The 22,186-nt window shown below is 38.2% G+C and overlaps 2 protein-coding genes across 5 annotated transcripts; one reads left to right on the top strand and one right to left on the bottom strand.

Annotated features, from left to right (window-relative positions):
* Positions 1-32: 32 nt before the first annotated feature.
* On the bottom strand, positions 33-10,076 carry slc33a1 (solute carrier family 33 member 1). Of its 3 annotated transcripts, none has more exons than XM_055027961.1 (9): positions 10,022-10,076; positions 6,352-6,809; positions 6,120-6,273; positions 5,711-5,906; positions 4,758-4,957; positions 4,475-4,659; positions 4,268-4,385; positions 3,860-4,075; positions 33-3,768 (listed from the first exon to the last, which is right to left on the bottom strand). In XM_055027961.1, exons 2-9 carry the CDS (start codon positions 6,765-6,767, stop codon positions 3,601-3,603), a joined length of 1,653 nt encoding a protein of 550 aa, XP_054883936.1. In that variant the 5' UTR covers positions 6,768-6,809; positions 10,022-10,076; the 3' UTR covers positions 33-3,600. The 3 variants fall into 3 exon arrangements, with proteins under 3 accessions (XP_054883936.1, XP_054883934.1, XP_054883935.1); XM_055027959.1 differs by lacking the exon at positions 10,022-10,076 and adding an exon at positions 7,419-7,502; XM_055027960.1 differs by lacking the exon at positions 10,022-10,076 and adding an exon at positions 7,270-7,409.
* gmps (guanine monophosphate synthase) lies at positions 8,993-21,387 on the top strand. 2 transcript variants are annotated; one of them, XM_055027957.1, is made up of 16 exons: positions 8,993-9,197; positions 10,901-11,073; positions 11,218-11,332; positions 11,492-11,589; positions 12,446-12,549; positions 12,705-12,898; positions 13,233-13,398; positions 13,881-14,032; positions 14,501-14,674; positions 15,015-15,120; positions 15,310-15,425; positions 16,103-16,228; positions 17,311-17,426; positions 17,530-17,660; positions 18,429-18,601; positions 19,553-21,387. In XM_055027957.1, exons 1-16 carry the CDS (start codon positions 9,171-9,173, stop codon positions 19,652-19,654), a joined length of 2,073 nt encoding a protein of 690 aa, XP_054883932.1. In that variant the 5' UTR covers positions 8,993-9,170; the 3' UTR covers positions 19,655-21,387. The 2 variants fall into 2 exon arrangements, with proteins under 2 accessions (XP_054883932.1, XP_054883933.1); XM_055027958.1 differs by lacking the exon at positions 8,993-9,197 and adding an exon at positions 9,367-9,885.
* The last annotated feature ends 799 nt before the right edge of the window (positions 21,388-22,186 follow it).

The following is a 22,186-nucleotide window of genomic DNA, read 5'->3' as shown; positions in this document are numbered from 1 at the left end:
ACACTGACAGAAAAAGAGATGCAAACCTGATGAAGTGCGTGTTTTTAATTATAAATATTTATTGAGATCTCAATATTCAATCATTTTTAGTCATTCATTTCCTTCAGTGGGATTCCTTTACAGTCTTAAAACATGGGATTTATTTTAAACTCAATTTATTCATGTACCATCGCTTCACTTGTTAAGAAATGTCATCTGAAGGCACTTCACAGGACAAACGGGTCCGACCACCATCCAGAAATAAATGATCAAAATAATTCAATCATTAAGATTACATACATTCCAGTCTGCTCCAAGTTATAATGCAAGCATGTGGTGACAGTAGAAGGAAAATACTCAAGGTAGTAACATTTTTAAATTTAGACCTTCCAGGTTCCACCTCCGATAAAAACGATGTCAAAATTTCATTTCGTTCCATCCCATTGAAATTAAGCCTTCAGAACCACAGTGGTTAATCAGGAAATAATTTGGTTTTATTATATTATTTTAAAGACTTCGGAATGTAGAAAAAGTGAAACATTTAATAAAACAATTTAATAAATGTTTCAATTCAGATGTCTAAATTGATCTAATTATTACTGGCGAAGTCCATAGCTTCCAAGCTTTGAGTTCATTAGTCAAATATTAAAAACAGTTTGTTGTTTGTAAGGAAAAGAAGAAAAAAAATCTCAATACAATGACAGTGACAATAAACATCTGTCAATAAATCTTTGAAACTCTTTTTAAATCTCAATGCATTTGACCACAGCCTTCGTTACTGGGTGGATAAGAAGAAAAGATCAGATATCAATGAATGTAATTTGAATTGCTGTAAACCAAAATTGTGCAACAACTAAAATATATATATTATGAATAGAATAAAATAAAATAATAAAACTCTTAAGCAGTTGTCCACCACCTGAAAAACACCAATTATCAAATTAAATCAGTAAACAGTGTCAATGACAGAACTATTTAAATGCATGATCTGGAGGAAGTAAATATAAAACATTCTCATAAAATTGCTGTGAGGTGAGTTTAATGTCTATTTAGTCTTTTTAATGTGATTTAAAAAGACTAAAGGCTGTTCATTTGATGTAAATTATACTTTCAGTGCATTTATTATAAACAGTATTTACCAGATCCTCAAATCAATATTTGATGTATTTCACTAACTAAAAATTACTCTCATCAATGTTTTCACCAGGGAATTTTGGTATCCACCATTCAGACATTACACTCAGACTAATCTTTCCTCATGGCTGATGTTATATGATGTAAAGGTATCCATAAAATTATCTGCTTTCTAAACAGAGTAAATAGATTCTAAATGTTTACTGTAATAATATAAACTTGTACAGTATATGCAGTTACAATGGAACCAAAAAACTGGAAAAAGTTGCATAAAAGCGGCAAAGAAAAGATTTCCTCAACCAAAATACTGGCCATCGTTTGTGATTGCTCATGGAAGTTTAGTATTACATTAAAAAGGCAAAATGACGTTTAGGCATCTCCATTCATTTAACAATGGATGACCACAGCTTTTAGATTACAAAGTGCAAATTGAATTCTTCTTTAAGGAGCGCACAGAAACAGCTGGCGGACTAAACCTCGAGTATGTTGAGAAACTTACTGAGCTTGATTACCTGCACAATTATTTTAAGGGCAACAGTGTAGTGTGGGTAATTACCAGTCATCCTTCTCCACCACAGGGTGGCAGCATAACTTAATGTTTCAAATTCAGATAAAGTTCTGACAATGAACTGACTTGAAGACACTAAACAAGGCACAGCTTAAACAAACAAAAACAACCACAATAGAAATTATGAAAAAAAAAAAAAAAAAATCAGAAAAAATGAGTTTTTTAAAGCATGTGGATTTTGCCCACTGGTTGAACTTGGGAGTTGGGCAACATACAATGGGTGTGTCCCGCTCTACAGTACTGCAATGTCACACCTCGCAACACGACCACTCATCTGTTTTAATGTCCTGAGTTGTGATCACAACACCATCCACCGTCATGATTCTGTTTTTACAGTGACATGAAATCAAAGTCATACTTTCAATCAGCTGAAAACAACACAGTCAATAAAATATGCTGATTATTTCTGTGTAAATTATTAATCTAGCTAATATGCAGTTAAAAGCAGCTGCAGAGCAGATTGTTTATAGTTTATTTAAATGTGCGTCTTATCTGGTGACCAGTTTCAGTCTTGTTCAGCTGGATGCAAGTTGTGAAGATCACTCTCTATTGTAACTTTCCAATTTAAGCTGTACAATATATCACCATGGTAATAGTGACAGCACATGTTTGAAATGTGGGAACTGATGCTAATGTATTCAAATTCATATTGTTAGCATTTTCATCATAATCTGGTATTCATGCTGTTGGATTAGTGCAGCAGATATCCATGTTGGACAGATTACAGTGGCCAGGAGTTAACATGCAGGAACCAGGGGAGTGAAATAGAAGTGAATTTATTGCAACTACTCTCGTCATATTTACCAGCAACCCTGCGACCTAGGATTTCAAATAGTAATCTTAATCAGCAGGTTCCAATAAATAATCAAAACATTCTTTTGCTATTTTCAGGACATAAACATATGAACCAACAGCAGATACTTTAGTACACCTTTCCTGAGATTATAAAACAAAATCAGATCAATTTGGGGCATAAATTGAGATAATCATGCAATTCCTTCATTTTCTTTTGAATCCCATACTACAACACCTTTCAAAGAACTTTCCGCCACTGTTTTTCTCTTATGCACCGCAGTCAGAGGAAGAACATAAACCGACAGGTCAGAGGTCAAAGAAACCAGAAATTGCCAGCAGCCTGATTGGTCCAACTCTATAACTAATATGACCGATATGAAAGTACAAACAAATATTTAATGCAGCACCTTTTTACACTGGAGGAGACAAAAATGATTTTATTCCTTTGTATGGACTTAAATTAAAATGAACAACTGCTATAAATATTATAGCAAAATGACTCCCAAAATGTCCTCCTTAGTAAAACTGAAACAGGAACAATGAAGAGAAGATATTTCTGTATAATATAGGTATCATTTTTTTTAATCAGTTTTGTTTTTTAAAAAAATTTGTAGTTAACCCTGTCCAATTTCTCTGTTTCCCTCTGAACTGCACTGAGATATTTTTTTCTGCTTCATAGTTCAGGCCAGGGATACAAGGTGAAATCTTCACATGTGCTTTGAGTTAAGATTAGTGCATCTGTTCTGTGAATTTTCCTTTCATATAAGAAAGGTATATAAGGTTAGGAGATGAGGTGCTAAAACCCCAAAAGCGTCTCAAAAAAAATCTTTTTTCAGATGAGAAAAAAAATTGTCAAGATATTCTTGTTTGGTTTTGCTTAAGCGGAACAATATGGTAAAAATCTACTACTAATACTTTAAAAAATAAAAGAAGACAGCGATGGTGGCTTACTTCATATGTGTACATTAAAGTCACATGTTTAATGGTAAGTGTCTCCACGATCCAGCAGCCAAAAAGCCAGACCAGAGCAAAACGTTGCTGTGTGGGAGTGACTGTGAGTCCAGCTGGTTTTGGAGCAGAAAATGAAGGTGCAGCTCACTACTGAAATGTCTGTAGGATTCATATCACTGGTTCACCCTGCATCTCCACGCAGAGGAGCTCTGCTCCTGCAGCCGCCTCATCCTCTTCCCCAGCCACACCCACCACAGTAAACCTATGACGACACACACCACAGACTCCACGTAGTATCCGTCCACGGTCGTCACACAAACGCCTCCTTCCTTGACGCACAACTGGAGGGAAAAAAAATACATAAAAATTGGGGGTTTACTTTATGAATAAAAACATATTCTGTGGTTTTCCGCCCTCTCACGTTCCACTCACCCCTGCCTCGAGTGACGAGCTGCAGCTCTGTCCCGCGGCCCCGTGGCACTCCTTAGAGGTCAGGGGGTCAACCATCCACAGAGCCACGGTGGAGGGCCAGTTTCCTCCCAGGTTAGTGACCGTGTTCAGCAGCGTCATGTAGGTCCCTCCTATGAGCGGGTCACTCACTTTGGCATGGAAGGCCATGCAGGCCACATACATGCTATACAGCGCCACCTAGGGACACCAAAGTGGGGCCGACTTCATTAAATGTATCACAGTCAAACAAGGTGTTTAAGTGTTTAACCATCAGAGGTTTGCGAACGCTTATCATCCGGTTTATTTGAACAGGTTTCAGGAAGTCAGACTGGATTTGATGGTTGTAGGTAAGCAGGGCAACCAGCAGAGAAAAGGAGAAAAACAACAAACCTGATGCAATGCATAGCTGAGCAGGACTATGGCATAGTAGTAAAGTGGGAATCCTCCTTCTTGTTTCACATGGGGGGTCCACCATACCAGCAGAGCGTATTCAAGCCCGATAAGCAGCCTGCATAACAGAATAGGACTCCGCTAGCTCTTTGCTTACTGCATACAAACACAAAGTGAGTTTGTTTCTGTGTTTACGTCAGCCCTTACCGGAATGGAAAGGCTTTATAAAAGACATCAAGGGGTCGGGGCCCTGCCGTGTATTTGCTGATGATCACTGGCAGAAGGATCTGCAGAGGCACCATGGGAACCGCCAGGAGCGCCAGCTGCTCTTTGGGGACTCCAGCCTCCACCAGCTTCAGACCTGTAACAGCATCTGCTGCAGAGAAACCGATCTAATGCAAAAGAGAAAAAAAATAATCAATATATTTTCACTATGAGTTTTCTTCACATACAGACAACACCAATCATCTTGCTGTTAGCAGTCAAGTACTTTAGCTGTGAGGAGCAGGGAACAAAAAGTGAAGACTGTGGGCATCTTGACGATGGAGAACAGGAGCTTGTAGGTTTCTGCGACACCCTGAGTTTCGACCGGGACGTTCCTCCTGCCTCTGTTCTGATCGTTCTCCCTTTTAAGGATGGCCACCAGGGTAGTGGAGACTAGGAATATCACCCCCCAGAAAAATAAAAAATCTGCAACAGAAGAACGAAAGATTGACTTAAGTCATCTGCATAAACCAAGCAGAGATAAGAAAAACAATTTTGTATAATATCGCGAGATATTATACAACATTTGACGACTCTGCCTCGCATAGGTTCTTTAAACCTTTACAGTTTTAGTCATATGCTTGGCATAATAGCAGAAGGTACATTCTCCCAAAAGGCTTGGGGGTATTGTTTACTGTTAGTCTCCAAACCTCCTTTCTTACTGAATTCCTTCTTCTAAAACCAGAGATCCCAACAGCCTCTTCCGTGTCACTGTTCCGTGTCACAGCTTTAATAATTTCACCGCTGCAGTACATTCTTTCCAAGTATTGGAACCCGCCTTGCCTGTGCTATGTTATGTATATATTTCTGTAGAATGGTTAGACAGTCTGATACATTTGCATGTTCAGATCGTTGAGTTAAAAGATGCAAAAGAAGAGCTGGACAGCTGAGGTTTATTTTAAATCAGTCTGATTTGCCATAACTGATGAGAGGTTTGTACCAATAAACACTAAATGTTGAAATTGAGTCAAAGGTGTGTCAAAGAGGTATTAGTGGAAAGGCGTGCCCCCTTATGCAACCAGATTACTGCAGCTTTTTTTAAACCCATCCCTAACAGATTTGTTTGATTTTAATTTGAATGGTACAGAAAAAGTTCAAGAAAAACATTTTAAAATTCATTTATTATACTTCTTTTTTTTGCACCACACCTCAGAATTCAACAGTGGTGTGTCAATGTACCTGGCAGGGTGACGATGCCGGTGTCTTTGGGAACTGTTCTGAGGTACTTGTTGCAAAATTCAGCAGACTCCAGAGCCAGAAAGAGCACATTCCCCAGGAAGTACCCTGCCGTCTGGCCTACAGAGTTGCAGGTAGATGCATAGCCCACATTTTCTCTCGATAACATGGTGAGGGCCCAGCCATCCACAGCTATATCCTAGTATGCAGAGAGAGAGAGAGAAAGATGAAAGATGTTTTAAGTTTGTAAGAATTTTTTTATTATTATTTGATTGATTGATTTTTGAAACAAAGATTACACATTGTCTCCTTTTCTTTATGACTTTATGGAGCTCTACCTTTCAGATGAAACAGTTCATGGAATATGAATACCTGTGCAAAGCACTACATATGTGTGCTTATTGATGGTTACCTGTGTGGCTGCTAGGAAGGCAAGCATAAAGAAGACTGCAGTGAGCGTGACCACCTTGGGTCCGTCCTCACTCTGCAGCAGTGAGGTGACTGTTGCCGAAAGATAGAGCATGAACAGCCCCAGTAGGTACTGAGTGGGCACCAGCCACGACTTCCTGCAGAAACACATAACAACAGCTCAGAGACAAAAACATATATAACAGAATCATCCGTACCTGGGTTTCCCGTCCTACCTTCTCCCAAACTTGCTGAAGTACAGAGCATCCACCAACGGGGCCCAGAAAAGCTTCAAACTGAACGGCCAAAAGACAAAGCTGAAGAAGGCTTGGTCTTTGTAGCTGACACTCCTGCTCTGTAAGATTAGGGGAATGCTGCCAGCCAGTCCCAAGGGAATCCCCTGCAGCACATAGAGGAACAGGAGAAGTAATATATTCCCCAGTTCACCACGGATACCCGGCCGAACCCGGTGACGCCTCCTGTTCTCTGTGTCTGAGCTTCTGATGAGGCTGTCTGCCTCCTCTTCCATCTCCGGCTCAGGAGAACTCGTCTCCCCTCTGTCCATAGAGCCAATGTGCTCAGACAGGGCAGAGGCACCTGGCACTCTCCTCTGTCGCCCGTTTCTGCGCGTTGTCAAATCTGAGGGCTCCATGATGGAGCAAAGGGCATCAAACCTGCTGTGCCCACAAAAAATCTGGAAGTAGAAAGTAAAAATACACGTAAAACATTTACATGGAGTTTCTAGTCTGGGTTTTTGAGGCTTCTGGGTAAATCAGCAATTTCTTCTCCAAATGGAATGGAGATGGAATGCTATGATTGGAAAGGTAAATGTAAATAAATGATTGAAATCCATTGCAAAAACGGTGGAAAAGAAGAAACACATCCAGAAGCAAATCTGATTTAAGGTATGAGAAGAATCATCAAAAAAAGTGCAACATTTTAAAAATGTCAAGAATACATCCATTGATCTCTTAACAGGAAGTATAATTATAAGCCAAGTCAGTGAAAAATTAACACATGAGGTTTGCTGTTTTCACCCTGGTGTCGTTTAAAAATAAATAATATTGTACGCTCACAAACAACGAGAATAAACTCAGAAACAGCCAAAAAATCATGCATAAAAGAAAAGGGAAAGCGGATGGGTTCATGCATACCTGGTGATGACAACATGCCAAAGCAGAAACAAACACACAAAATTAGAGGAATGAGTGAGCCAACCAGCGGCTTGATTCATAAGATTGACCGGCGAAAACGCGATAACGTCCTAACAGATGAAACGAACAAAGATAAATAATTAGACTACCGTTTAACTTAAAATCACATCGGTGGACAAAACACAGGACGGCCGAGAAGAGCGTTGTGTGCAGCACGGAAATGTGTCCGGGTGACTTTAGCTGACGTGTCTGAAAACGTCACTGCACGAAGTTCCTCCTCAGAAACAAATAAGCAAAAAGGCGGAAGGATTTTTACTATACTCCATATACAGCAACAGCAACAACAACAACAACAGCAATAATAATAATAATGTTATGTTTAATGCAAAAACGAAATGTGAAAGATAAAACAAAATTCTAAACTTTTGAATCTGTCATTATTTTGATATTGATTGTACTAATTTCTTCTAAATAAAAACATCCAGGTATATGAGGCATGTATTTTACTACATAAATTAATAATGTCGTCTTAAACGTGTTAATTGTTTTGCAGACAGAAAAAATAACAAAAAACAAATTAAACAGAACAATTAAATGCAAAATGGCAAGATGCAATAAAGTACAATTGGCTCTTATCCATAATAAACAGAGATTATTTTGTGATTTAATTCTCCTCCTATCTTAGTAAGAGGTCATGATGCACCCATGACCCCACATTAAAGACGTAATGAATAACGACATGGTCTGGCTTGTGGGTTGGTTTGAGCCCATGTGAAGTTGCTTATCCCAATAGCAAACATGTGATAAGACAGAGGCTTATTTTAATGGTACAGCATGTGATGAAAGGACCGACGTAAAGCTGCCATTGCCACCACTTACCGAGACATAGTTTGAGATGAAGGGATGCTATTACAGGACCATCTTTTCACCCCTATTTCACTCGACCTCCTGATAAACCATGCTTAAATTACTTCATGTCAGTGGATGTCTGTTATATATTACCTGGTGCATCTACCAAGCTGCAGGCATTTTTGTCTATATATATATATATATATATATATATATATATATATATATATATATATATATATATATATATATATATATATATATATATATATATATATATATATATATATATATATATATATATATATATATATATATATATTATATATATATATATATATATATATATATATATATATATATATATGAGCTAGTTTAGGGAATGTTTTTTCTCAACATAATCTAATCTGTGCAAAATATATATCTCTTTTTCTCCCCCCCCAAAGGTCATATGAGGTCAGATTTCAGCTTCCTTCTAGGTAAGAAAAAATAGCTAGAATGAAGAGAAACACACCCTCCAGACTGTCTGAGCAGGAGAGAGAAAAGCATTCATCAATGCTTCATCTCAAATTGCAAATCTTGCATTGCACAAATGCATCGTTGCATCCTCCCGGCTAAGAGTTGGGATTTTGGAGTCAACTCTTAGTAACAACAACACTTCATTTTAAAACATTCTGATGGAATTGAATGAAAGGATGAAGCGTCTGTTTCCTAGCAGTATGTATGCTCGGTGTATTTACAAACCCACCGTTTGTTATTGTTGTTAAAAGGTAATTTAAGAAGGCCGTCTCTATTTGTTGCAGGCTGATTCTCAGCCACCAACGCAGAGACAAGTCCTCCCCCTTCCCCTTTACTATCTGTTGAATTTCACTTTGCGCTCCACCCATGAGGGGAGAAAGAGGAGCTCCACTAGACCCACAGCTCAGTCTGCCTCTCCAGCAGTAGTCGGCGTGCTGATCCAGGAGCTAACCAGCAGCCCTCTTTCAGTGTGAGACCTGGGACAGTGAGGCGAAGGGGAGAGCTTTCTACACTGAACACAGCGGCAGACCCCCATGGCTCTGTGCAACGGAGACAGCAAGGTCAGTGGATAGGTTAACTCCGCACCGCGACTCTGGTGCTGAGTGGCCCGGGTGACTTGATCTCGGAAGCCGTGGTACCCGCGGTTCAGAGACGGCCTCTGTGCACCTCCAGTGGGGAGGGGGGGGAAAGTTAGTCAGCATGTTCCCAACAGCCCCGCGGAGGTGCGGATAGTCCGCCGTGTGCCTGTTGCAGTTTCCCATTTGCATGTTGCTCATAACTGCTAACTGGCTACGCGGCATATTATCGGACTCATCTGACACGAAGCAAGTCTGTCACATATTTTTCCCACCATTCGCGTCTTCGTCGAGTAGGTGCCTGCGGCTGCTGGCGCGACGTGGGTTTTAGCATAGCTCTGTTAACCGAGCTGCTAACAGGCTAGCGCTCCTCACTGTGCGTTCCTCGCTCGCTAGCGCGCTTCTAGCTAGCAATCGTTAGCCGGGATGAATATGTTAGGACAGCATCGTTAACAGTGTAATAATGACATCGTATTTGTTTATTTCAGTCGCAGCATCGGCTTCGAAACTAAAACTTGTGAACTTGTGCCAATCTCGTTTACTTTGCAAGGCTGCCGTCACTCAGTTTGAGCTAAAATAACGCCACTTTAAGTGTCAGTCTGCTAACAATCTGACGAGGCTAGTTTGAGCAAACTTAAAGCTGATACAGACTGCGATGTTAGCGGGTCAACTGGTAAGTACTTTCCCTGAACATTCTTGGTTAATAGATATTTCTATCCCACCTCTAGGTATTAGAACAGCATAATGTGCATTTAGAAACAACTAAAATACGCTTCCACCTTTCACGTGGGTGATATTTGTGCTCTTACCGCTCCTCATGGGATGTTTTGTTGTTGTACATTGGTTGACTGGCGCTTCCATTTCTCCAGGTCCTCGACTGATGTGTTTAGTCACTGAAGCATATGTCAGAAAACAAATAGTCACAAATACCTCAACATGGACCAAGATCCTAGAGTAAACATGACTCAGTAACCTTGTAAATATTCGTAGTCCATGAGCCTTTTTTCCTGTCAGCTAATAAAGGGGGTATATTTCACTGGGAAATTTAATGTGACACAGAAACACACTCTATCTAGGTAAACGGTCTAAATCTAAATGTTAAAAAAAAGAGCCAAAAGCTAGATTTGCTATTCTCTCATTATTTTCTGATGATGATGATGGATAGAACAATGCTCTGTGGGATGTTTAATACTTTAGTGTTTTATAAACAAAGATTTCAGTTATAAAAACAAAGTTTTTTATTTTGTTTTTGTTTTTGGTAATCTCTTATCAACATCCTCCCCTGAAATCCAGGTTTCTCTCCTTCAGCTTCACTTTCACTGGGCCAAAATGTCCATTTAGGAAGCTGATCAAGCTAATGACCCTTGACAGGCTTGAGGTTTCACGTGATTTTTCTGAATGGTTGCAGCACGTTTTAAAAGAGTGCCCGTCTGTCTGGATGTTGTAGCTCACATGCTCCTAATCACGTTACGCCTATTTGTGAGTCACATTTTCCACAAGGAGGTTAAAGATGGAGCACAGGAAAGTTTTGGAGAAGTTGACCTCACTGTACTGGCTCTCGTGCAGCCCTACCAATTTAACATTGACACTTCATTTTTAAGTCTGTGTTTGTGTAACTTTTGCATGTGTTTCTTTGAAAGATTAAATTTAACCAACATGTTAACGTGTCTGTGAAACTGTGTCCACAGCTGGATATCAGCACCTCAGCGCAGAATGGATCTTGCGAGGGGGCGGTCGCCATCCTGGATGCAGGGGCACAATATGGGAAGGTGATCGACAGACGAGTGCGAGAGCTGTGTGTCCGCTCAGAGATTCTCCCTTTAGAGACCCCTGCCTTTGCCCTCAGAGAACAGGGTTACAGGTGAGAACCCTGGGGGTGGGGGGTGCCTTTATTTTACAGTTTTTCTCCCTTTCTTGTATGATTTCTTTAAAATGAAGTGTGAAGGTGTTTAGTGGTTTTGCATTGTCTTTATGGTTTTTCCTCTGTCTTTCTTTTACTCCTTAGAGCCATCATTATTTCAGGAGGTCCAGCCTCTGTTTATGCAGAAGATGCTCCCTATTTCGACCAGGCCATATTCACCATAGGAAAGCCCGTACTTGGCATCTGCTATGGGATGCAGGTAGCTTTATCCATGCTTCACACTTGAGTTGTCTTAAGAGGCTGTTTGCCTCTTAAGATAAGGAACAGAAATATTTCCTCTACTCTCTGAAATGATTTACTGTATTTCAAGCACACCATAACTAAGTCTGCAATTATTAATTCTGTGTGTTTGCCATAGATGATGAATAAAGTTTTCGGTGGCACAGTCCATAAAAAGAGCGTAAGGGAGGATGGCGTGTTCAACATTGTGCTGGACAACACGTGCTCCCTTTTCAGGTATTGTAAAGCTTTTTATACATTGAGTATCTGAAGTATGCGAACATAATTGTTGCAAAAAATATTAGTTCAAAGGTTGTTATTATAAAATATGTATTTTTTTATTAATGCAAATGCTTCTCTTGGCTTTAGCACTGCAGCGAATGATTATTTTAGTAACTGATTATTTTGATGATTGACCAGTTAGACAGACAAAAGCTGGCACATTCTGCAGATTTTAAACAATATTCTAAATATATTTTTTAAAATGCTACTGCACAAATAATTCAAATCCTGTTTTAAATAATAAAATAACATTTCTTGCCTAAAAGAAAAAGAACATAGCATTTTGTTTATGACAAAAAGTTAAAAAATACTTGTAACATTAACGTAAAAACGTTGTTTTCAACAAAGAACCTTTTTTTTTAAATTTGTATATTCTTGTTAACAATCAATTACTAAATTAGTTGGTGGTTATTTTAATAATTGATTCGTCACAATCTGGTTATTTGTTCCAGCTTTACTTGGCCTGCACTACATTTCAGTCAATTTTAAATGTAAACTAATCTTAACTACATTGCAGACTTAACTTACTTAGATAAGTTTAACAATAGGTAATCTTCAAAATCACATTCATTCCTGTGCATTTTATTTCTTCTTGAAAGATGCAATTTCTCACATAATCCGAAAAAACATTTAATCAGAAATATTTAAGTGTCAACAACTTTTTCTTTCTAATTTGACCAAATGTCACATTTATTATTATTCTAGACTTCTACGCTGGGGTTACGCATTAACTATCACTCAACAGATCAGTAAACACTTTATATCTGCATTTGAAGTTTGTGTTTGTGTGTGTGTGTGTGTTTCTTATCAGAGGCCTTCAGAAGGAGGAGCTGGTGCTGCTGACCCATGGTGACAGCGTGGATAAAGTGGCTGATGGCTTTAAAGTGGTGGCTCAGTCAGGGAACATCATTGCTGGTGAGGAGAACTTTTGATAATCTTTATAAGTTTGTTGTCATAAAACCTATAAGCATGCATAAACTCCTCTACTATTTTAAAAGCAAAAGGCAGCATATTCTTTGCATATTAGAGTAGTTTTATTCAAAAGTTTAAATGCCATGTTTCCAATCTAGGGATTGCTAATGAACAGAAGAAGCTGTATGGGACCCAGTTTCACCCTGAGGTCGACCTAACAGAGCGAGGGATGGAGATGCTGCGCAACTTCCTGTTTGAGATTGCGGGTTGTACAAGTAACTTTACTGTGCACAACCGGCAGCAGGTTTGCATCAATGAAATCAGAGAAAAAGTGGGCACATCTAAAGTTCTGGTGAGTGAAACTGCCTAAAGTTGGAGGAAAAAAAATGACTTTGACTTCCTTCTGGAAGAAAGAATATTTTCAAACTATAGAACTGTATGTGAAGTGCTTTAGCTGCTATGGAGGTGGGTACAGTAGTGGTAGTTTGAAGATAAGTGGCAACATTTGTATTCACTCTGTTGAATTAAAGTCATGACTTGGTCCTGCGCTTTAGCGGGAGTTTTAAACTTCACTTTTTTCACAGTGCACTAAGTGGTTTCGTCATAATTGTTTGTTGGTTGAAATAACATTAAATTGATAAAATGTTGAGCTTGGTCCAACTCAAAGTAATGTTCTGGTTCAACAGGTGCTTTTGAGCGGTGGAGTGGACTCCACAGTTTGCACCGCTCTCTTGAACAAAGCTCTGAACCAGGAGCAGGTGATAGCAGTTCACATCGACAACGGCTTCATGAGGAAGAGAGAGAGTCTGAGTGTGGAGGAGGCCCTCACCAAGCTGGGCATTAAACTCAAAGGTAGGAAACAAGTTCTTAGTTGTTTTGTAGTTTCTGTAGAAGTATTTTTATGTGGGTCTTCTATGGGAAACATTTGAAGATTTTGTTAATGGTTTTGTTGTTTTTAAGAAAGGTGGTTAAGTTGTGACATTTGTAGTTTGATAAATGTGAAAACCCGATCAGTTTTTCAGTCACACCATTCAAAAGTGAACCCTGTGTATCTTTTTTATCTATTTATTTTCAGAAAATTTGAATGATAAGCCCAAAAAAGTTTTTTTAAATACAGAAAGATTTGACAACTGAAAACTATGTAGATGTTCTTGACAATGTATCATTTCAACAGTTGGTGTTAAGGAGATCCGGGTTACTCTAATGGTGACCTATGAGTTGCACTTTTAATTGAATTACAGGAAACACCCATCTTCTTTATTCATTTAGTTTATTGAGTTTTGCATGTTTAATCATTCTATATAAATTAACCATCAGTATGTTCGTTTCTGTAGTGGTAAATGCGGCTCACACCTTTTACAACGGAACAACAACTCTCCCAATCTCTGACGAGGACAGAACGCCACGGAAACGCATCAGTAAAACCTTAAATATGACCACCAATCCAGAAGAGAAAAGGAAGATTATTGGAGACACATTTGTCAAAGTGAGCAGCAGCTTTTTGACAATTTTGTTTAAAACTGTCTTTTATAATTTTTGCTCTTTATAGAATAAGAAACACTCTTTATTGTCCCACATTGGGGGAATTTGGGTATAACAGCAGCAAAGCGACAGGCAGAAATCTAAAAAAAAAAAAAAAAAACTAAGAATATACTGTATTGTATCGATAAAATTACAACATAAAAGTAATGTGCACTTATTAAAAATAGCTCCAAGGACAAGGAAAGTGAGACTGAATAATTTTTTTTTTAAACGGCGCCTGTGTAATTTTGCATTAAAAAGAAACAGATTTAAGACCCTGCCGTACCAGCAGAACTGTTTCAATTAGTAAAACTGGAAATAATTGCACAAATGCCAGCAAGAATATAAACACTTATCGAGTTTTAGTTTTGACTTGCATTGCGTTATCAGCGCAATCGGTTTACGATTTGATCCTCTGTGTGTCACTTCACAGGTGGCTAATGAAGTGCTTGGAGAAATGAACCTCAACCCTGAAGAGGTTTTCTTGGCGCAGGGCACCCTGCGGCCTGATCTCATTGAGAGTGCCTCTCATATTGCCAGCGGAAAGGCAGAGGTCATCAAAACACACCACAACGACACCGAGCTCATCCGCAAACTCAGAGATGAGGTACCTGCTCACACAAACTCCTACTATCACCTGACTTGGACTGTCTGGTGTGAGTTCTTGCCATTTACTGAATGCAAGTTGGATTTCAGAAAGTAAACTGAATAACAAATTAGTAAAGAATTTAAAACTCAGTATTTCAAAGAATTGTTTGCCTGCTCTCATGCTTAATCAGCACAATGTAAGTACAGGTTCTGCTGGATATTTTGCATTTATAGATGCATTTTGTAGATATTTACTGATTGTGCTTATGAATTAGTTTGTCTTGCTTTTGTCCTTCCACCTAAATCCACAAATATGTGAAAACTGTAAAAATGCTGAATACATTTTTATTTCCGTTCAGGGAAAAGTAATCGAACCTTTGAAAGATTTTCATAAAGATGAGGTGAGAGCGCTGGGGAGAGAGTTGGGCCTGCCAGAGGAGATCGTCTCTCGGCATCCTTTTCCCGGTAAGTAAATATACACGTGTGCATTCACTGTCACTGTAGTATGCAGTTGTTAAATCAATATAGTCCACACTGATTAAGTATTTTAATCAGTGAAATGTAGTGTAATTTTTTTCAATCATATAAACAAGTACTGCTCACATAAGTGTCAATCCTGGCACCAGTGTAAATATTACTTTTTTTTCCCTTTAGGTCCTGGTTTGTCCATCAGAGTGATTTGTGCTGAGGAGCCTTATATTTGTAAGGACTTTGCTGAAACAAACAACATCCTCAAAATTATCACAGACTTTTCTGCAAGTGTCAAAAAGGTCAGTGAAAAAGTCAGACTATATTCTTGACTGATTGGTCTTTTGGCTTTGCATGATAATACGATAACCATCATTAACTTTTAGGCTACACTTTTCTCTAAAGTGTGCAAGTCTGTTTTAAATCCACTAAAGATTCACTTCAGTTGAGCAAGATCCTGCCTGATAACTTGAGTCTCTTTTATTATTCTGATCAAGAATCTCAAACTTTGTCTGCAAAATTTGCAGAGACATAATTAGTGTCCGAGTTAATGTTTTACTGTGTAGTCCGATGACAACTCCCTGTTGCTTCCCAGCAGTAATATTATTTCTCACATGAAAGTTTGTAGAAAGAATGAAGTGGGGAAACATGCAAAATGGAGACAACATGGTGCTGTGGACAGCTTTGGACACACTGAAAAGTGTGGCTGTTTTTCTTTTCAGGGTGCTTTTTAAATAATAATGAGATGCTTCTTGTTGATTAGTCACTCCAGAAATATCACCCTTATAATCTAGTTTTTTCCATTTTGCTCTGAAAATATAGAATTTACCTAAATAAAATTACTAAACATTTAAGCATCTTCAGTTTGCTGATAAAACAATTTTATGTTTATTCAGGGGTGTCTTGTTTTTCTGTTTGTTGGGACAAAGCCAGCTGCATTTCGTCATGATGAACCTTCTTGTGTTTCCTTGCCGTCCAGCCTCATGCCTTGCTCCAGAGAGTCAAGTCGTGCATATCAGATGAAGAGGAGGAAAAGCTCATGCAGATCACCAGCCTTCATTCACTTAATGCCTTCCTGCTGCCCATCAAAACTGTTGGTGTCCAGGTAAACCAGAACATCAAATGTATTGAAAGTCTCAAATCAAACTCTACACTTGAGTTTGTCAGAATTGATACAATTTTGAATTTTCAGTGAAACACATTTTCTGACCTGAGGACTCTGGTAGAGCTCTGGCAGGATGTGTGTTGTGTACTTGTCCCTCAGTTGAAGAATGTTTCTTTGCATGAGTCAAATATTCCAGTTATTTTATAACTGGGAGAAGAATGTTTCCAAATGACTAGATTGTCAGGAGGAATCTGCCCTCTTCAACTAATTAATTACTTTTACAAACTCCCTCTTTGGGGCGATTACTTATTCCATTCCTTTTGTCAAGAAAGCAACCGTTTTTCTTCTTTTTTTTGTTTTTGAAAGTTTATGACAATAAACAGTTATTCTCATAAACTCCATACTCTACAGTTTCATCCAAAAAGGTGACTTTTTTGTTTTTAGTAAAGAGTGTCTCCTGTGACTCTTTTTCTGTCTGAAATTAAAAATGTATGCATTTATGTCTTAAATTACTAATCTGGTTTGAGAGATTAGAGGACTTTGAGACAGTAGCAGTAGAAATATTTTATGCTTAACCCAAAAAGAGCCTGTTGTTCTGGAAGCTGTTGCACTTACGTAGGAGAAGTAGGATCGCTTCAGAGACAGTTACTCTGACACAGTGTCTGTCTCCAGTTATTTTCTTTTTGCTGGGCAGGGACGGTAATTTAGATGTTACCCACAGGACACACCCACCCAAAAACCACCACATTTTTTTCCATTACTTTTGTCTTGGAAAATGTGTCCAGAGCAAGTTATTTTCTAAATTCTGACAAACGTTGCCAAAGTCAGTCAGTGGCAGATAGTTTGTTGTAGGTGTGCCCTGTGACTGCCTGTTAGAGACCAGAGGTTTAAATTTAACTCAAACCTCAATCTGTGGGCCAGACAGGACACCGTTGCTAAACATAGACGGCTTTCTGTGCCTGGGCTGCAAACGAAAACAGGAGTTTATCAATCTTAAATGTGTGTTTATTACACAAATGTCCTCAATTAGTTCTGAAGACTTTTGTTCCCATTTACTTGAGAGTGTTTTGTCTCTGTTACAGGGAGACTGTCGGTCTTACAGTTATGTGTGCGGTGTAATGAGTAAAGAATCTCCTCACTGGGAATCACTGATGTTCCTGGCCAGACTCATCCCTCGCATGTGCCATACCATCAACAGGTAACACTGAAAACAAACAACAACAAAAAATTCACAATTTCTCTTCAATCAGTAGAGCTTTTAAAGACCTAACCTCAACTCTGTGACTCATGTGTTTCTCCAGAGTTGTGTATATTTTTGGGTCCCACGTAAAGGAGCCGCCAACAGACATTACCCCAACTTTCCTGACCACCGGTGTTCTGAGCACGCTCAGACAGGCGGACTTTGTTGCTCATTCTATTCTTAGAGAGTCTGGTAAATTTCGATTTCTTTAAAAGTTGAAATTTTTGAGGTGTGTGTGTGTATATACTTTCAATTTATTAAATAAATAATGTATTGGCTGCCATGGACTATATCCATCCCTTTTCTTTTAAATCAAAGCAGTAGTATTTTTTTTTTAATAAGTCTTATACTAAGTGTTGACTTGAATGTGTGGAAAAATCTTTATTCATATTAAAGGTATTTAGTTATGATATAAGCAAATATATATAGATAGATAGATAGATAGATAGATAGATAGATAGATAGATAGATAGATAGATAGATAGATAGATAGATAGATAGATAGATAGATAGATAGATAGATAGATAGATAGATAGATAGATAGATAGATAGATAGATAGATATAGATAGATAGATAGATAGATAGATAGATAGATAGATAGATAGATAGATAGATAGATAGATAGATAGATAGATAGATAGATAGATAGATAGATAGATAGATATGGAAAAGAAATATATAATATATGTCATTATATCTCATATTATGATGGAATATGTTTCCTCATTTCATCGCAATATAAGGAACTATTAGTCATTTTTACTGTTCATTTCTCTCATGCTTCCCTCATACATCTTCAAAGGAGATTAAAAACGAATCTGTATTCCTCCCTGTCAGGCTGCAGCGTTAATTAGTATTCTCTTCGACAGAATCTATTGTCACTGGTTTTATTATCAGATGTTTTTTTAAACTAATCAAACATTTGGTTCACCTTGGATTCTCTTTGGTTTTATTTCAGGTTATTCAGGCAAGATCAGTCAGATGCCGGTCATCCTCACGCCCCTGCATTTCGACCGAGACCCCCTGCAGAAGCAGCCTTCCTGTCGGCGCTCTGTCGTGGTCCGCACGTTCATCACCAGCGACTTCATGACGGGCATCGCTGCCATGCCTGGTAACCACATCCCAGAGGAGGTAAGCTAATGTGATGCAGTTTGCCACATTATGTACTTTCAAACTAGAAAGTATAAACTCAGGATTTTACATATTAAGGACAGTGCCAGTAGTTGTTATCATGAGTAACCCTCAATAAAATAAGATAATTTAGTAGAATTTCTTATTTCATTACTGAAGTCTTTATTCTTACAACAGTGACTTCAGCTTTCCTTCACACCACTGAGTATGAAGAGGCTGCTGCAGCCTCTCGGGGTAGTGCAGCAGAGTTAAGTGCAAGTCTTTGCTTAGCTTTGACTAACTCTGTCAAATGAAGTTTTTTCTGAGAGAAGCAGAGTGTAATATGACATTAGTTCAATCTGGGTAAAAATAATGTCTCCCAAACCCAAAGTTTAGTATTTCAGTAACACAAATATCATCATGATGAGCATCTGAAGATGCTACACTCTAGTCCTGGAAATTTCTGGGACTTTAAGAACAAGATGTTGATGTGCTCTTGGGAGTAGTTTTAGTTGCCACTTAATTCTCAATTTGTGTATGATGGGTCTCATTATTGTTCCCTGGACTCCAAAATGGACTTTTAACTCCTTCTAGAATTACAAATATGTTTTTGTTTGTTTTAAGTTCCTGTTTTTTGAATTTCTTGAGATCAAGGCATGACTTGCTGCTCTTTGTGATCCTTTGACTTGTCCAATACTGTCAGAAAAGTGTGACTTTTAGTGATATCTTAATTGTACAGACTAGATTGTAACAGTTCTCCATTGTGACTTGACAAGTTGGCCTCAGCTGACCAAAACTTAAGAGTAAGTAGGAAGTCCATGTCGAACAGTTTGGGCAAACACATTGTCACATTCACCGGTTAGATTGAATGGCTTTTTTTTTTTTTTTTTTTTTTTTTGCCAGTCAAAAGAATTGTTGACGACAAAAACAAAACACTGTCTTGATGCAGCTTGGTTTTGCTCACTCCACCAGGTGGTGCTAAAGATGGTAAATGAGATCAAGAAAATCCCAGGCATCTCCAGAGTGATGTACGACCTGACTTCCAAGCCACCCGGCACCACAGAGTGGGAATAGAGCCACGTCATGACTTCATATCATTAGGACACACATTCACACACAGTGCACAAACAGTCTCCGCAGACACCGGAGGGCCGGTGAGCCGCGCTCTCTCTGTCCTTCCTTCCCCGACCCCACTTTACCTCCTCTTTCTCTTTGACATTCCCATGGAAGGCAGACCGTACTGTGACGAAGCCCCTCCGCTCTGCACTCCCCATCACTCCCACTCTTACCTGGTCTTAATTTGTTTTGTTTCGTTTTCTTTCTTCAGAAGTAGGGATCCAGTAGTGTTGGTTATGGTTAATATATTGTTATTTTTAATTCATGTACATGTTCTGGCTATTATACAAAGGTAAATCGCTGCTTCCTTTTATGAGCTTAACCTTTAAAGGCAAGCGGTAAGAAGCTGTGATGTCGACTCGATGTTGTGCCTAAAGAGTAATTGTGGGGTGGATAAAATAAAAATAAGCAAAGCAAACAGTGTTGTCATGAACGAAAATGCAGTAGTGGGTTGGGGATGAAAGTCTTCTGCTGTTGCTTTGTATTTCTTTCTTGTAGTACAGAATGTTTTCAGACTATCCTCTGTTTGTACTCTCTCTCTATCTCGCCTCCTCCATACTGTGTTACAACCGAGGTTGTCTGGAATCAGCAGCCTACATGACCAATCAATTTTTAAGCCCTTTTTCTTTTTGTTGCCAAAAGTAGAATATGCTGTGGTGGTGTTGACTATTGTGGACTCCTCGGATTGTTTGACTGGAGCTGTTGTGTTGTTTCTGCATCCTTCCTGGACAGCAGTCCACCCAGCAGTGGCTTCAGAGAGGTGACTCCTGGGAAAGAAGCCAATACCATTGGTAACTTTGTTTGTGCCTGTTCTGTATTTTCATGTTTTAAGTTTTTTTTTCTTTTCTTTTTCTTTTCTGGTGTGAAATGAATGAACTCTGTCCAGAGAGGAGAATGCTGTTCTCCTCATGCTGCAGTATGTGTGCTTTTTTTATGAAGAAGATTATAAAGGCAAAAGGACTAATATCAAACCTATAAGTACAGTAGTAAGAGCTTTTAACCACATCGTGTCACTTGCTGTTGTTTGACGATTTGGCTGGTCCTGCATTGTGCAGAAGCACGTTTTTGCACATTTTTCACTCATGAAGCCTCGGTGCTACATCAGCATAAACATCAAGTAGAAACTTTATCTTAACTGTGTCCCTCTTTAGTGTTGAAGGTTCATTTGAGGGAGTTGGCTCGAGCTCCTGCCTCATTTCACGTTGTCGCGCCTTGTATACATGGTCACTTTCACAACTGTCGATGCATAATTTCCGGTCTCCCGTCTCGTCATTTAGACCTCAGTGAATACAGTGCTCAGGTTTAACTGAGTTTTTAAAAGCGTGTAGTCTCCTGTTAGCGATATTTACCCTGGATGTGATGCCGCCATCTGTTTTTGTGCCTCTCATCCTTCCATTAACTCAACTCTTTGGTGACCTTAACTGCTGTTTGTGATTGTCCTTCTGTTTTGCCTTTGTAAGCGTGTTTCTGTTATACAAGTCCCCATAAAACAACTAAAGTGGATTAAAAAAAAAAATTCCAATAAGATTAAGTTATGCAATATTGTCCTTTTTATTTCCTTCAAGTTTGCTCAGCGATGTTCATTTTTCCTTAGTAACGTGCCTCAAACCAAGCCACTGCATGCAGTTTCAACTATGACATTTGTACAATGGAAAACTGAGCTTTAATAAAGATCTCAATGTTAAAACGTCTGCTATTTGTCACTTTTTGTTCCAGAAATGGCATAACATTATGAACTGCTCTGATATTAAATGAGATTAAACTTTCCCTGTGTTTGGTTTACCAACATTTCTATTTGCTAAATATTAGTTGAAAGAATTTTGTAAGATTTATTTTTTTCTTCAAATTCAGAAACATTCATTTTCTTAAGTTTCTTACCCAATTTTCTAAATACTTTCCCTTGTTGCCTCCTGAACTATGCATCACTGAATATATGTACTTTAGAGCAGTTGGATGAATGTGAGTCTAATGTAAAAACATCAGAAATGATCTTGAAGAATGGTTGCATCCCATCAATCTCGGAGAATCGATTATCCGGCCTAATACAATTGCCAGAAGGTCAGACTGACCAAAGTATGTAGGGAAAGACTACAAAGAGAAACTGAAGATGATTTAGGTTAAATTTTGATGAATCAAAAATACTTTTTGAGCAATTTGATTTAAATAAAACTACATTTGAGATGCATCAAGGCACAACAAATTCTTTGGAGAAAACTAAACAACATAAATCGCACAAAAAAAAAAAATAAATAAATATATATATATATATATATATATATATATATATATATATATATATATATATATATATATATATATATATATGTATATATATATATATATATATATATATTTATATATATATATATATATATATATTTATATATATATATACACTATATATATATATATATATATATATATATATTGTCAGACATGATGGTGGAGGAGTGATGATATGGGATTGCAGCAACAAACTGTTTTTGTTCA

The sequence above is a fragment of the Poeciliopsis prolifica genome, unplaced genomic scaffold, assembly GCF_027474105.1.
Source record: "Poeciliopsis prolifica strain line A6 unplaced genomic scaffold, Auburn_PproV2 SCAFFOLD004, whole genome shotgun sequence".
NCBI lineage: Eukaryota > Metazoa > Chordata > Actinopteri > Cyprinodontiformes > Poeciliidae > Poeciliopsis > Poeciliopsis prolifica.
The sequence above is the reverse complement of the archived record's forward strand: the minus strand, read 5'-3'. Positions and strand labels throughout refer to the sequence as shown.

Bases quoted from the DNA above. Each gene is read 5' to 3' on its own strand.
- gmps (XM_055027957.1), top strand. From the start codon at position 9,171: ATGGCTCTGTGCAACGGAGACAGCAAG. The intron at 12,899-13,232 runs GTGAGTGAAACT...CTGGTTCAACAG, and splicing joins TGGGCACATCTAAAGTTCTG to GTGCTTTTGAGCGGTGGAGT. The intron at 14,675-15,014 runs GTACCTGCTCAC...ATTTCCGTTCAG, and splicing joins TCCGCAAACTCAGAGATGAG to GGAAAAGTAATCGAACCTTT.
- slc33a1 (XM_055027961.1), bottom strand. From the start codon at position 6,767: ATGGAGCCCTCAGATTTGACAACGCGCAGAAACGGGCGACAGAGGAGA. The intron at 6,274-6,351 runs GTAGGACGGGAA...GTGTTTCTGCAG, and splicing joins TTCAGCAAGTTTGGGAGAAG to GAAGTCGTGGCTGGTGCCCA. The intron at 4,386-4,474 runs GTAAGGGCTGAC...TCTGTTATGCAG, and splicing joins TATAAAGCCTTTCCATTCCG to GCTGCTTATCGGGCTTGAAT.